General features: G+C 42.5%; 1 protein-coding gene across 2 annotated transcripts in view; it reads right to left on the bottom strand.

Annotated features, from left to right (window-relative positions):
* NT5DC2 (5'-nucleotidase domain containing 2) overlaps positions 1 to 16,050 on the bottom strand; it is a 62,498-nt gene that overhangs the window by 44,150 nt on the left and 2,298 nt on the right. For both annotated transcript variants that reach the window (XM_037904338.2, XM_043552238.1), the window contains exons 2-3: positions 3,513 to 3,697; positions 1,118 to 1,192 (exon numbers count right to left, since the gene is read on the bottom strand). In XM_037904338.2, coding sequence (XP_037760266.1) covers positions 1,118 to 1,192; positions 3,513 to 3,697 — 260 coding nt within the window. The remainder of the gene's footprint in view (positions 1 to 1,117; positions 1,193 to 3,512; positions 3,698 to 16,050) is intronic.

The raw sequence follows: 16,050 nt of genomic DNA, 5'->3' as shown, positions 1-16,050 counted from the left end.
AGTGCATGTTACATTGTTCCCTAATGTTCCTAAACTAAGAGGCAATCCCATATCTAGCATATCATCATACTATTGTCAAGCCTCCATTCCCACCTTCTGAACAGGAATAAGCAGTTATGCTGAACCAAAGCAAACAGGCAGTACATGCTTTTTGCACAGGGCTTGATTTTCATGTTTTGAAATGAGAAATGAGGCAGCCCACACTACTACCCACCCATTGAAAGGAACAGTTTTCTTGGCATCTGAGCAATGTGTGCTCTTATTTCAGAAATCTGTGTTTGGATAGTCGCAAGCAGAACACAGAAAGTGATTGGACAATCTCTCCTGCTGCAAAGTCAGAAACATACATTCAGGACAGACTGTTGCCATAATGTCAGTTTCAGCATTACAGCTTAGCTCGGGCAGAAGAGAAGACAACCTGGGAAATATAAAATTCCTTCATTCCTCTTTAAAAGGGTGCATTCTCTAGTTACACTGAAGTGACTGAACACACTTAGCTGGTTCAGAAATAACCAGACTATCAAAAGAAGACTAGCTTGTACCAGTAATTGTCTGTCTCCCTACTGAATATAAGCTGTTTAACTGCAGCGAGGTGATGCGATATTTTTCAGAACTATACTTTTACGTGGTTGTCTAAAGTTATTGAAAAAGGAGGGTTAAAACAAAAGCTTGTACTTTGTGTGCTCCTAAGCCTCTCAAACATTACAGGGCTTCAGAAGGAATGTCTGAGAAGCTACAAAGCTTAATGAGTTGTTCTGGCCCTCTATTTCAAATACTGGTAGTAGTGAAAGAAAAAAAACCTCTTCAGTGAGTACAGGCTGTAGCTACATACCTTTTAAATCACTGAAGGCTATTAAAATACTGAGAAAGAAACGAGAGAGAGAGAGAGAGAGAGAAACACGAGAGACACCATGTAGCCAGCCTTTTATATTAGTTCCATTTGTCCCAAGGAGATTACAATCTAAAAGAACCTATGCAGGGACAGATACAACAATCCCTAGTGCATAGTCTTCTGAAAGCTGTTCTATCAGATGTCATTACAGGAAAGAGATGGGACTGAGTTATGTGACAGGCAGATCAATACTGTGCAAGTATGAAATTTAAATTTGTCGTTCACCTTTTGCACGTCATAGTGAAGCCCTCTGATGGCAAATCCTGGAAGGTAATCGTATTTCTTGAGTCCTTCCGGATACTGGAAAATATTTCACGAGAAAGCAGTTAATTCAGTGAAGCAGTGCCGGATATTTAAGAAATTTTTCCAGTTGACAAGAGAATGAAGAATTTGGTATACTGAATTAGCCCCCTAGACCACCAAATCCCAGTATCCTCCATCCAACAGTGGCCTAAGTGAACCAAAAGATGCCCAAAAACTATAATGCAACTGCCAAGATTTGGGATTCTGCAAACTGGAATGTTTGCTTGGGCAACTGATCCCTAACTCCTATACCAAATACCTAGTGCCCTGAAAAGAGTAACTGTATCTTGAGACGGGCTTGAAATCCACTTACTAAACCCATCATATAAGGGAGGTTTTGCCCAAAGAGCATGAGAAAAAGCTATACTAAGCCACCAATTTCTGAATGATTTAAACTTTTGGAGTTTTATTTCGTTTTAATAAAAAAAGAAGCTATTCTAAATCTTTGTGCTCATTATGATGAACTTCAAAATGTGAAACACCTCAGGGCTCTCTTCCCAGGTGTGCAGACAGACAATTGCATTGTATTTGCTGTTGCTCAGAGCTCTGCTGAGCAGCCACCAAACAAAACTGACATAGTTGAAATCTTTTCTGAGCAGCAATGAAATGAAAGAAGCTTGTCAGTTTCGTGCTGCTGCAGTTGCGGAAAAAAGCTTATACCGTCCCCCCCAAAAAACAGCATAGGCAGACACTGGAGCTACTCCGTGGGGGATGACAGCTCTCCCCCCCGCACCCACCTACACATGAAAAATTATTAATAAGGGGGGACAGGGGGCTTGAAAGAGGTTGATGAATCAGAGCTTTCTGCTGCCCACACTTTCTCACTTAATCACAGAAAGGAAGCTGAGAAATGGGTAGAGTACTACTAGAGGGAGTGGAGTTTCAAGTTGCAGATACTTTCTAGCTAGAACTCATGCTAGACAATGAGAGAGATCCTAATACCCTCCACCCTTCCCAGTATCTGGGACTCTTCATCAGAGTGTTCCCCCTGGACCTTGCAAATATAGATTCTGTCCCCACCCAGTCTTTCACAGCTACCTCTGGCTAGTAGGTGTCTGCTATGTTTTCCAAGCCCTAGTAATGATAGATATTATTAGTCAATATCATACATTCCCTATTTAAAAATTCCTGGCATCTATGTCATCCTACACCCACAAATTCTACACAGACTGCCTTTTTGTATGGTCAGTGATTTATTTATAAGCCATATTCATCATGGCAGATGCCACATATCTGTTAGCCTGCAGTGAGCAGGCTATTCATTCTGAAGATTGTAAGTGTCCTATTCTGTATGCATTAGTTGGGTTCCCTAAAGAATCATAATAAATATGTAGGATCTCATTCCATACCCATCACTATGATATCAGAGATCCTGGCAGAAGATGTAGGCTGGAATTTAAAAGAGAGAGAGAGAGAACACACCAGGGAGTTAAGATGCCTAACTTATCAGGCTCTTTTGAAAATCCTGGCATAAATATACTGGTTCTTTTGATAATATTTTTTTCCATTTTCTGGAAGAATCCTCCATCCCAATTTTAAATGGATTGGTACAGGCTGTCCTATGTCCCAACACTTAGTTTTGCTCCACTGTGAAAGAATGGGTGAGGCACAGAGGGTTTGGGGAGAGAGAATGAGAATGGACCTGAAGCCCTAAAATGACAGGGGGAAATGCCATTGCAAAACCATTGTGTGACATGGTTAGGACGCTAGGGAAAGTAGTGCAGCTTCGGCCACACACCTATAGGAATTTGTATATATTGAAGTACTCAGCTTTGTATTTCTTTTCTTAAACACAAAAAGTGCTGCTAACCTGTCAAATAAAACAAGACAAGAGAACATAGGCACATCCAATGATATGATATATTTAACAACTTAGTCTAGAAAACTCATTAAGTCCCATATAACTAACTATAAAAATAAAATCACTTGTTTCTAGGGCTACATGGGCCCATCGTTAGCCCAGTACCGGCTGTTGCCCATCTTCTGATTTGGGGTTAGGAGGAAAGAGGAGGATGGATGGATGGATAGAGTGGTGGCAATGTTTTTTGTGTTTTGTTTTTTTTAAAAATAGTGGCAACTCTTTGAAGACGCTCAGACATTTGCAATGTTACAATAAGTCCCAAGGGAAATGGATTAGCAGACAGAGTGCCAGGTTCATGAAATATATAATTACATAGCTATCACTACCACAGACAATGTATACATACACAGTGGTAATAAAACAAACTTTACAGGGAATGCTTTACTAAAAGATTTTGCGGAAAAGAAAAAACAGTAAGATTAATGAAAGAAACCCATCCTATTATCAGAAGTTTACCTTGTACTGTTCAATTAGTATGTCTCTGGCAGTGTTGAATATCATAGAGTGTAATAAATTAGAGTACTGTGCTAATGTATAATCATAATCAAAGCCATAGATCTCAACATCTCTCAAGCTGATCTCATTATTTGCGTAGATAGCTGCAGGGTTAAGGAGATTGCAGACTCCTGGTGGAAGAAGATCTGGAGGGGGGATTGGGGCAGGGTGGAGAGAAAAGAAACCATACATTAAATTTAATCTATTTTTAATCTGGAAGCAGTTACTTTGTAAAACAGTGCTATTTTTCCCCTCTAAGGAAAGGGATTTGTAATCCTGCTGTCAAAGTCTAATATTAAAACTACTAAAATATTTCTTCCCATGAAAAGGCATTATAAAGTTTCCAGCCACGCCTAGTGAACATGGCAACTGTTTAAAACAGCAAGATTAACATTTATTTAGTGACAAGATGTAAAACAACGTTACTGATTTTCTGACCTATGTAACGTTAAATAAAACGGATTTGGGGATTTAAACCTGCCAAATTTCTGGATCACAGCAGCTAGCCACCTGTAGCATGCTGTGTGATAGGTAACTGTGGTATGCAGAAAACATATCCTTTTGTTCATATTTTGACATCAAAACAATCTAGACATCAGTTGTAAGAAGTCAGAATTATTAAACCAAAGGTCTAGAAGATACAGTTTGTCATCCACTTGCCGTGGAACTAGAAAGAATTCACAAAAGAAAGAGTTATTCACATTTCGTCTGGTTGGTTATTTTGTTTTTCTCTACTCTTACTTCACTCTCTGCTCCCCATGTACACTGAGAAAGATAAGCAGTTTAAAAACACACACACACGGCTCCTAGAAAGTGCAATGCTGATAAAAATTATTTATCAGAGTGAAGCAGAGAACCTATTGCCAAAACAGATCTCCCAGACCTTACAAATTTTCTGTGACTTTACAGGAAGGTACATTTTAAGCCAATCATGAGTGCAGTGTTTACCTCAGTTGTATAATGGCACAAAAAAGTTTTTAAACAGCCTGGTCATTCTGAGCGCTTATGTATCCTCTCCCCCAACTGGCTACCGTAAAACCACAATGAAGCAGGGCAGACACCATCTCAAGCTTGCCATTGTCCACAAACTTTTGCTACAAGATGACCAACTGCAATAAGTGCTACTTCCTTACATAAGGTTCCCTAACTTTGCTCACATGGGGGGGGGGGGGGGGGGGGCACAGAAGGGAAGGGGAATAGAAAGGGGACACAACATAGCACATTACTCACCCCACCCCATAAATAAAATAAAATGTGCTTTCTTCCCTTAGAGATGGGCCTCTGTTATGGGTTCCGTTCCTGAGCACTCCTATCTGCCTCCCATTCAGTTGTACACACAAACCAAAACAGTGTTTGGCTATTCCAAAACCAACTCTGATTCTCAATTTGGAGCAAATCAAACTATTATACTTTAGATAGTGGCACTGGCTGGGTTCAATTAAGACTTAATCTGTTACCGTTACAGAAAAGGTGAGGCTCACTGCTGTATTATCCTATGTGAAACCCACAAGTGCATCTATTGCTGACTCAGTAACAGACAAGTGATCACAGTAGCAGAATATTTAGACAAAGTAATACTTGAGCTATTTTGAAGGTAGGAAAGGGAAACCAACATTATGAAAATGTACCTCACCTCTGGTCAGAATCCCCCTCCAAGATTAGTCTGAATTCTTCTATACTGCAAGAACTGCAGCAGAACTGTTATAATGGAAAGCAAACCTCTGAAGTTGAGTGGATGGCTTGGTGACTACACAGCAAACACAAGAGCTCTCTTCCAGCTTTAAAGCGCTCTGACTTGCTGTGCTCAGGGGGGTGATTTTGCACACCCCTGAGCCAGCAAGTTAGAGCACTATAAAATGTAAGTATAGCCAAGCCCTAAGCTGGAGACAGAGTTCCTGGGAGAGGCTGAAGAGTGTGAATGCATTTGTGGACATAGAGTCCTTCAAGATCTTAAAAAAAACAAAACAAAACAAAACAACCAACCCCCAACAGCAATGTAAACAATATTTCAGAGGTTTGTTTATGAGGTGATAAATATTTATGTTTAGAGAAAGTCTCAACAAGCCCTTTATTTCTTTCTGACCCTGAAAACAATGCATGAACGTGTGATATGCTGACTTTTTCATGGCTGGAGGGCATAAGTTTTTGGAAGGAGAAGGGAAGGGGTGGGGGGAAGCAAGAGGACCCACCCAGCTCACCACAACAGGATCCAAACCAGAGGGGTGAGCACCTTCATCTCCCGTTGAAGTCAGGGTAAAACGAACCACTATGCAAGCTTGCACCACACATCCTGTGACACTTTAGGGTTCAGTGAGAGGTTGGGTCACCACCTGCCCTGCAACTTTGGGTGCTTTAAATGATATGCTGATGTGACTCTCAGCCCAGACACCAGCACAGCCAGCAGACAAGCACACAGGTCATACCCTGATTTCCACCAACCAGGTACTGTTTGTTGAATCACTCCAACACCCTCACAGTCCCGAATTCCCCCAAAACATTCTGCCCTGTGACACTCTGCTGGGTTTCCCAGCAGTGTGAGTTGCTGTGTTACCCATCTCAGCCCCAGCAAGTGAAAGTTTCACTACTGCTAAGCTCTATGACAACTCCTTGAAACACCAGCTTGTCAAACCATCAAACTAGAGTGTGGAAGAGACAGCCTCTTCGCTATAAAGACATGGGGGCTGAATCTCAAAGGATAAGCAATTGAATCAACTGATTGCATACAGTATTACCGTATTATAAAAGTGTATCGAGTAACAGGGTTTTATAAAAGATCTGACACTCTGTTGATTAATATCATTGTGAAATGTCTGCATCAACACGATGAGGAATTATGGATATTCACAAATAAGATTTAAAGTCTGACTAAATACAGGGAGAAACAGGTTCTCTCCCAGACAGAAGGGAAGGTAGCTGTCTACCTGTCTCCAATGTAAATTAAGCATTGCAGAATCAAAACAATCAAGCTCCATTTACGTACAAATCAGCAAGGAGATGAGAAGTCAAGATGAAGGGCAGAACAGCAGGAAACCTGCCTGCCTCCTGAAACAAAGTCAATTTGCTTGGTCTGGTCTTACTTTTCAAAGAACATATTTCAAAAGTTACTGAACTATAAAAACAAAAGGGAGAGAACCCCATAGTTGTCCATCACTTTGGGGGAATCAAGGGACCAGAGCTCTTGAAATCACAGGAACACTGGATCCTTCGACCAAGTGGGCTGAAGTCTCTGGAAACCGAATATAGGTGAGAAACTTACTCAGGCAAAGATTGCACCTTGCTGAAGTTAAGTTTTAGTCTTAGGCCTGGTCTACACTAGAAAATTAGGTCAGTGAAAAATCCACACCCCTGAGTGGCATTGTTAAGTCGACTAAAGTCCCCATATAGACAGCGCTAGGTTGACAGAAGAGTTCTTCCATCGACCTAGTTACTGCCTGTTGGTAGGTAGATTATGTACTCCAAAGGAGAATGCCTCCCTTCAGCTTAGGTAGCATCTACACAGAATTGCTACAATGGTGCAGCTGTGACACTAGCATGTTAAGTGCAGACACATCCTCAGAAGCATATTTTTACTGTTAGTTTGTAACCATTTCTCTTTACTCCTTTTACTTGGTATCAGTTAAACCTGACTTTGTTCAATAAGCTTGTTTTACTTTCACTAAAAACCAATTCAGTGCTGCGATTGAAACAAGAATGTTTGTCAAACCCCAGTTAAATTGCTGAGCTGCAGTGTACTGTTTCTTTAAAGGAGCAAAAAACTTAACTGTCACAGAGTCTGGCAGTAGCAACATTCTCACTTGCTGAGACCGAGAAGGGTAACACAGTAATTCACAATTGTGGGCAGAGGCAGTACTGGCCCACTGGAGGCCTAAGCAGGAATATTTTTGGGTGTCTCTCCCCTCCCCTCCCCCCCACATACTCTAAAAAAAAAAGAGAATGGAGGGCCCTCCCCTTGAGCTGCTTGGGACCCTAAGCAATTTCTTAGCCTGCTTATGCCTAGCACCAGCACTGGCTCTGGGAACCTCAGCAGCGTGTCACTGGGCAGATGGTTTTGGGGAAATTTGGGACTGGGTGGGTGTTGGGGCCACTTGGGCAGTAGAAGTCAAGGTGTAACCTGCAGACATGTCTGCTGGCTGTTGATATCAGAGCAGAATAGCATTTAAGGTACTGCCTGCCTTGCAGCTCTGGGTGACAACCCCTCGCTGGTCTGGTCTGAATCCCAAAGCTCCGCGCACCCCTGCATCTCCTCTCCTGTAACGCCATGCGCAGACTGACTTCTCGCTCTGCAACTGCATAATGCTTTGCTAATTATATCCAGACCCAGTGTGATGCTGCGGGGAAAATACGTTGTGCTATTGCTTGAGCCATGACTCTCTTGTGGGGGGGTGGAGGAGAACTCCATAGCTATCCATCCCACAACTGTCACCAAGCCAAAAATAAAACCATGCTGGTCCTTTTTGAGGTTCTTTAGGCGTAGGGAGCAAGTTTTATGTGTGTGTATAACGGGAGTTAGCCAGTTTACCAGGCATCAAGTGTTTCTTTGAAACCAATCAGTTTCAGATGTTTCTCTCCCATCCAGCCTACATTGCCACCTGTCCCCTCTGGTACTCTCTCATCCCTATGCTGGGCCGCTAACTTTGTTCCACTCCAACACCTTAGGTGGTCATCCATGCCATTGGCACTCACAGAATACATGTCCACCCACCTTATTTAAAACCTTAAGGGAACCAATGCTGTAACAGAAAAACTTTTCCATTTTCACCTTCTTTGCTACAACCACTTTGTGATCCACACACTCCCTTCTTGGATCTCTCCCCAAAATTAAATCTCAGTGCAATGGTTTTCACCACACAACAGTATTTAACCATTCAAGTACTCATACTATGATTTTTCCCCGTTCCTGAAATACTCCTCTCTTTGTTCAACTCCATCTTTAGGTAGATCAAAGAACAGTTGCAACATCACTTGGCTCTGGATAAAAAGAGCTTTTCCTCTGCAACGTACGTGGCTCTCCCCACGTATTTGACTGCATCTTAAAACAAAAGCTCCAGATGCTAACCTGAGATGCCCATTGAAGGAAGGCTGTGTACTGCACAGACACATATTAGGTCAGTGCCAGGCCTGTGATACATATCAGCTTCATTATAAATCATTTTGTCTTTGGCAAGGAATCAGGCTCAGTTTCATGTCATGGCCAGCATAGTTGCCTTGCTCACCAGATGAAACCATGATAGCCTATGACGTACCCAGATCGCAAGCTGTTCACTGTTATAACGAACATGGCTCTGATACTCACAAGCACCACACCAAGCTATCTTGGTATAAGCTCTTTTTTTTTTTAAATTAAATTATTAATTATTATTATTATTATTCAGAGCAGGATTTCCTGTTTCTTCTAGGAAAATATTAAACCTTTAAAGTTACACTTGAAACAGCACCCCAGACACTTAACAGGTCATTTTTATCACTACCTGACATACAGCTCACTCTGGTGGACTTTCCATTTAGATGCCATTTGAAAGCTTTTCAAGTCAGGTGAATTCAGCTGAAATTAGGAATTAGTGAACTGTGTTTTGGCAAAATAACCACCAGTCCGAATTCCCACCTTCCTTCTGCTCTTTAAGGTGGAGTCCCAACAGGTCTCCCTAGCAGGCCCCACAGCAAGACATTTCAGGGCTTTTCTGTACCTTGCCTGAAGTGAACCATGCCTCTAATGGGGAGAGGGAAGTACTGAGCTTTTTGAGAGAGAGTCACCCTTCCTGCATTATATAGATATGTTTTATATTCTCCATGTCTCATGTATGACTCTGCTAGATATTATAACAGCTTAAGACACTTAGTGTGTATAGCTGATTGCACATGAGGAACATGGATCTGAATTCTATTAGGAATTACATTTGACCAATTACAAGCCATGAGGTATGTAATACTCTTTCAAATTCTGCTATGCTCATGGAAGGTGTACACGTATGTCACAGAGCATATCCGACCCACTAGAGCAGAGGTGGCCAAATTACAGCCCGCGGGACCATCCTGCCCAGCCCCTGACTCCCGGCCGGAGCTCACACTTTGATAGGGCAAAGGGAAAGAAAACAAGCTGCAAGTTGCCTGCCGGCACTGGGAGTCCCCACCAAGTTCAAGCTATCCTATACCTGCTCTAGGGCTGGGCAACAGGCACAGAATCAGGGAGCCATAATTGGTTGGTAGTTCTCAATTTCCACCCTTTCTCCTGGGTTGCCTTGTGTAGGGAGGGGAGTCATCCTTTGCTAGCTGCTCCTCTAGGCCCTGGCAGAGGCAGCTGAGTCCATATCCAGCTCTCCCTGGCAGGGAAGGCAATGGAGCACCCAAAGCTCTCCTGGAACGGCTAAACAGCTGTAACAGTGAAAAGACTCCAAGAAGTCCTAACAGCATCCCCAGTTCATATCAGCTTTGATGGGGTGCAATTGGGGAGGTAGCGTCTGCATCTCCTCCCCAGAGCAATGGGGTTAATTCAAAACTCTTCAGTTTAAAAATTGCACAGCCTGGCTCAGGGAACACACTTTCAATTCATGATCAAATACAAATGTTCTTCTTAATACAGTCACTCTTGAATTGTGGCCCTCAAGAGTGACAATTGGCCTCAGGGCCGGAGTTTGAACACCACTGCCCTAGGCGAAAGGCTCATCATAAAGTAGGAGAGAGACTAGTCCTACAATATGCACTTCAAATCACTAGGTCAGCACCAGAAAGACTTCATTCCAGGGCAGGTCAACATTGTGTTGCTCGGTGCCCAGCAGCTATGGCCAACACATTTAAATAGGTGATTCTTGGAAAACTGGATGAGAGGCTAGAAAAGGAGAAACTCCAGTGGAAAATGGCTCTTGCAAGCCTGCTAAAAACAGGGCTGCTCTTTGTACTGAAATCCTGCAGCATTTTGCAGTTAGCAGCAATATCCTAGTTAGTCACTGTCTAGTCAGCATTTTACCCAGACAGCAAGTATACGAATTAATAGATGCAGTGTCATTGTATGGGCAAAAAGAGCAAACTCTTGCTACAAAAAATAAAAAATTGCATAATTGTAATTTATTACAACTGCCTACTAACTCTGCTGTGGTTAGGGAAGCAGTCACATTGCCATGTTAAAACATGACTGCTCAGAGACTTCTAAATCATCTCATGAATATACTCCCTGTGATGAAACTTGGCATACGTACTTCAGCCAGAAGGCAAGGGTATTGGTTAGATCTTTTTTGCATTTCTGCAACCACTAAAATGCCTGCAACACCCTTCACCCACTAAATATGGCAAGTCATCTGAAATATTGAACAGCTGCTGGTGCTAATTTAAAAACGCCCCCTAGGTTCTAACTATGCAATGTTCCACAACTGTTACAGCTCAATAATACCTAACACCTAAAATGAGAGCACAGTTGTTAACAGTTGGGCAATTTATTTAAAAAAAAACAAAACAAAAACAAAACAAAACAAAAAACTTCAGGATCCCATATAACCTATGTTCACTTGAAAAACGTCCAATCATGTATTGTGCATTTTCAGATCCTATTTTTAACCAGCGACAGATAAGAGTACTCAGTAATCCAAAGGAGACTCTCAACACTTCAGTGTCAGAACCAAAATGTTTTAAAAAGACAGTCCTTATGCCCCCCAAGGAATTTAAAATGCCATACGCATTAGCTTCTAAATCTCATATGTTTAGTACCAAGTAATAAGAAAGACTAGTGATAAGACACACTATATTTGCCATGATTCTCCTCCATGTCCCACATTAAAAAGCACTCTGCATGCAAATTACCTTTTTTGCCTGATATTTAATCACCTGCCTCAAATATGGAATTAATAAACCCCAAAAGTGTCTAGTTTCATTACTGGTTCCAAGCACGTCTTTATTATTTTCCAAAGTGGTGTTTTGTAGGATTTTACAGCAGCATCTGAAAAAAATTTAAAAGTACCAGTAACTCCTGACTTAATGTCGTAGTCATGTTCCCGAAAAATGATACTTTAAGCGAAACAATGTTAAGCGAATCCAATTTCCCCATAACAATCAATGTAAATAGGGGGATTATGTTCCAGGGAAATTTTATTTAAACAGACAATTTAATACTGTACACAGCAATGATGATTGTGACGCTTGGTTTAGGTGGTGGAGTCAGCCCCAGGGAATGCCTTACTGCTAAATGATGAACTACCACTCAGCTGAGCCGTCAAGGGTTAACACACTCTGTTAATGTAGCCTCACACTCTATAAGCCAGCACGAATGGAGGGAGGAGACACAACATGGCAGAGAGAGACAAACTGTGTGTGAGAGTGTGACTGACAGATCCACACACACCCCGTGTGAGAGAGAGACCCACCCGCATTGCTCCTTTAAGTATGCTGACCCCACTCTAAGTACACTGCCTTTTAAAGTAGATCAGCAAGTTGAGACAGCAGCTGCTGCCAGGAAGCTCCCTCCTTCCTGAGCCCTGTCATGCTCCCCCTCCACTCTGTGGAGGAGCAGAGGGCAGGAAAGGGGGAGGACACACTGACCTTGGGGCCCCTCTTCCTGCACAGCAAGCAGGAGGCTCCCGGGAGCAGCTCCAAGGCAGAGGGCAGGAGCTGCACATGGCAGTGGGGGAGGGACAGCTGAACTGCCCGGCACTTGATAGTCTGCTGTACGGCTGCTGCACAGGAAATTTAGGGGGGCTGCCGGTCCACCCTGGTTCCACCAGCTAGCTCCAACGGGCTGCTCTTTCTGCAAGCAGTGGACAAAGCAGGCGGCTGCCAAACGAGAGGGAGCATTGTGCAACTTTAAATGAGCATGTTCTCTAATTGATCAGCAACATAACAAAATAAAGTTAAGTGAGGAGTTACTGTAGTTAAAAAAAAAAAAAAAAGTTGTGACTAAAGCAGCCAGTACAGGGACCTTGTTCTTATGATAGACATCTTCCAGCACCACAGATGGCTCTGTAGTATCAAGGCAGTAGACTCCATCTTGGCAAAGACCAACAGGACTTGCGTTCAAAGTGCAGGTCTAACAAAGGGTATTAAATGACAAAAGATGATGCTGAAACGATGCTGAGGATTTGACTTTGCTGTGTTTAAAGTAGCAATTTCATTTTAAAAATACTTTTCAAGCACAGATATCTAGAGCCTTACAAAGAGCTTCAGGTATTAACCTCATTCTACATTTGGGGAAACTGAGGTAGATGGTGACTTGCTTAAGGTGACAGGGGTCAATAACAGAACTGGGAACTGAAACTAGAGATCTCCTGACTCCCAAACCCAAACTTTAAGTAATTCGTATAGCACCTATTGCAGTAGTAATTCTTGGGACATTTAGCAAGTAGTTTCTGTTGGGCAGAACTGGTAAAGTTGCAACATATTATAAATGTTAGTTTTAAGAGTAGCCTACAACAAGTGATGCTACACTGAGAACCAACAAGACAGAGCCACCTATTTTTTGACCCTTTGAGTCTGCTTGAGACTTGCAACATGTTCAGAATGAAAACATGCTAGATCAAAGAAAGACATCTCTACAATGTACAGGGATCAACATAAAAAAAAGCCCACACTTCTCTTCTTATTTTACACTATCTCATTGGAAAAAAAAAAAAAAAGGGAGATACTGAATGTGTTTTGCAGTATTACTCAAGGCACATCCATTAACCCACACAGTTTACATACTTGAGTTTCTTACACAAAGGTCAAACACATGCAGCAACAACTTTACAGCTACCATCTCCAATCCTCTCTGCAACCCCTTTTCCAACTTCACTTAAATTTCCCAATATCATGTTTTCCCATCTCTTAACTGCTATGACCTTTTTCTTGCTTTGGGCCTAATCTTTCAGGGGGCCGAGCACCTCTCTCAGTTTGGAACTGTGAGCAACAACAGGAGTCCAGGAGGACGTTTCCAAATCAGGCCTTTTTGAATGCCCCAAACTCATCAGCTCTCGGCTCAGCCATAGCCGAGAGCATAACATATTCAAACCACATAACATATTCAAAACTACCAAACCTCTCCCAAAATATCACCATTTCCCCTGCAACCTCACCTCAGGAACTCTGGTATCTGATGTCACCTTAATTTATTTTACAAAATTTGGGAGGCAAGTTTGCAAGTGATCTCCAAAATACTGCTAAATTCAAAACAATTCTCCACTGAAATTCACATGCATGCCTTCATTCCTTAAATCCATGCTTTAGTAAGTGCTTAATTTGTGCCTCTGGGCTTGGCAGTTCATAGCCCAGGCACCTCTGGGCTTTCTGCATCAGTTATGAAAGTAACAAACTTGCTTGAGCCCTGGCACCTCTTGCATTACAAATTAAGCACTGGCTTTAGTCTCTCCCAAAATCCAAGTTAAAGCTTCAATTTACCATAGTCTCTCTTCAGCAGTACCTAGAAATGGACACGTCTAAGTCTCCATAGCCAAATCGTCACTTGTTTTCCACTTTTGTCAGAATTCAGTACCATAATCTCAGTATCACTAACAAAACAATCAGATCTTACTCCCTTGGACTCTTAGTGGTCCTAATACGAAGGAACTGACATATTGGTTCAGATTAATTCATCCACCAAGCCTGATGTTCTGCCACCAGCAGCAAATAACTGATTTTTTTTGGTTTGCTTTATCTGAAAAAACTCCTAGAACATACATGGGCACTATGCAGTATTGTTAGCGGTTGGTCCTGGATAGGGTTGAGGAAAGAGAAGAGTGTGACTTCTCACTCCAGCTGTAATAAGATTATCCCCAGAAGCATGTGATTTTTGTTACCACCTTGTTCCTATATGGCTCATTCTTCCCAGAGCATGCCTCTGACATACCACATTTATTAAAATATGGAGACCACAGTACAGTATATAAATAAATGCATAAGCTAGACGAGCGGTTAATATATAAAATGTTTTTGAATGGTGAGGTACCATACATAAAGAAAGCTGTACTGAAAAAAAAAGTACACAATAAGTAAAAGTGCATAATTCTAATCACATCAGCTTTTGCATAGCTATTAACTTTACTGCCATGTTCAAGCACACCATGGTATAATGCATGTCCAGTACTCCATGAAATGGTTGTGAACTTCTGATGCATGGTGCTTTCCCGCACCAAACCCATATCATTGCTGTTTAGTGTGTGTAAACAGAATCATAGAATCATAGAATATCAGGGTTGGAAGGGACCCCAGAAGGTCATCTAGTCCAACCCCCTGCTCGAAGCAGGACCAATTCCCAGTTAAATCATCCCAGCCAGGGCTTTGTCAAGCCTGACCTTAAAAACCTCTAAGGAAGGAGATTCTACCACCTCCCTAGGTAACGCATTCCAGTGTTTCACCACCCTCATAGTGAAAAAGTTTTTCCTAATATCCAATCTAAACCTCCCCCATTGCAACTTGAGACCATTACTCCTCGTTCTGTCATCTGCTACCATTGAGAACAGTCTAGAGCCATCCTCTTTGGAACCCCCTTTCAGGTAGTTGAAAGCAGCTATCAAATCCCCCCTCATTCTTCTCTTCTGCAGACTAAACAATCCCAGCTCCCTCAGCCTCTCCTCATAAGTCATGTGCTCTAGACCCCTAATCATTTTTGTTGCCCTTCGCTGGACTCTCTCCAATTTATCCACATCCTTCTTGTAGTGTGGGGCCCAAAACTGGACACAGTACTCCAGATGAGGCCTCACCAGTGTCGAATAGAGGGGAACGATCACGTCCCTCGATCTGCTCGCTATGCCCCTACTTATACATCCCAAAATGCCACTGGCCTTCTTGGCAACAAGGGCACACTGCTGACTCATATCCAGCTTCTCGTCCACTGTCACCCCTAGGTCCTTTTCCGCAGAACTGCTGCCTAGCCATTCGGTCCCTAGTCTGTAGCGGTGCATTGGATTCTTCCATCCTAAGTGCAGGACCCTGCACTTATCCTTATTGAACCTCATCAGATTTCTTTTGGCCCAATCCTCCAATTTGTCTAGGTCCTTCTGTATCCTATCCCTCCCCTCCAGCGTATCTACCCCTCCTCCCAGTTTAGTATCATCCGCAAATTTGCTGAGAGTGCAATCCACACCATCCTCCAGATCACTTATGAAGATATTGAACAAAACCGGCCCCAGGACCGACCCCTGGGGCACTCCACTTGACACCGGCTGCCAACTAGACATGGAGCCATTGATCACTACCCGTTGAGCCCGACAATCTAGCTAGCTTTCTACCCACCTTATAGTGCATTCATCCAGCCCATACTTCCTTAACTTGCTGACAAGAATACTGTGGGAGACCGTGTCAAAAGCTTTGCTAAAGTCAAGAAACAATACATCCACTGCTTTCCCTTCATCCACAGAACCAGTAATCTCATCATAAAAGGCGATTAGATTAGTCAGGCATGACCTTCCCTTGGTGAATCCATGCTGACTGTTCCTGATCACTTTCCTCTCATGTAAGTGCTTCAGGATTGATTCTTTGAGGAGCTTTGAGAAGCTTCCCTATATATTATTCTGTTCCAACTCTGAACCAAGCAGCCACCAAAAGC

The sequence above is a fragment of the Chelonia mydas genome, chromosome 7 (genome assembly GCF_015237465.2).
Source record: "Chelonia mydas isolate rCheMyd1 chromosome 7, rCheMyd1.pri.v2, whole genome shotgun sequence".
Lineage (NCBI taxonomy): Eukaryota > Metazoa > Chordata > Testudines > Cheloniidae > Chelonia > Chelonia mydas.
The sequence above is the reverse complement of the archived record's forward strand: the minus strand, read 5'-3'. Positions and strand labels throughout refer to the sequence as shown.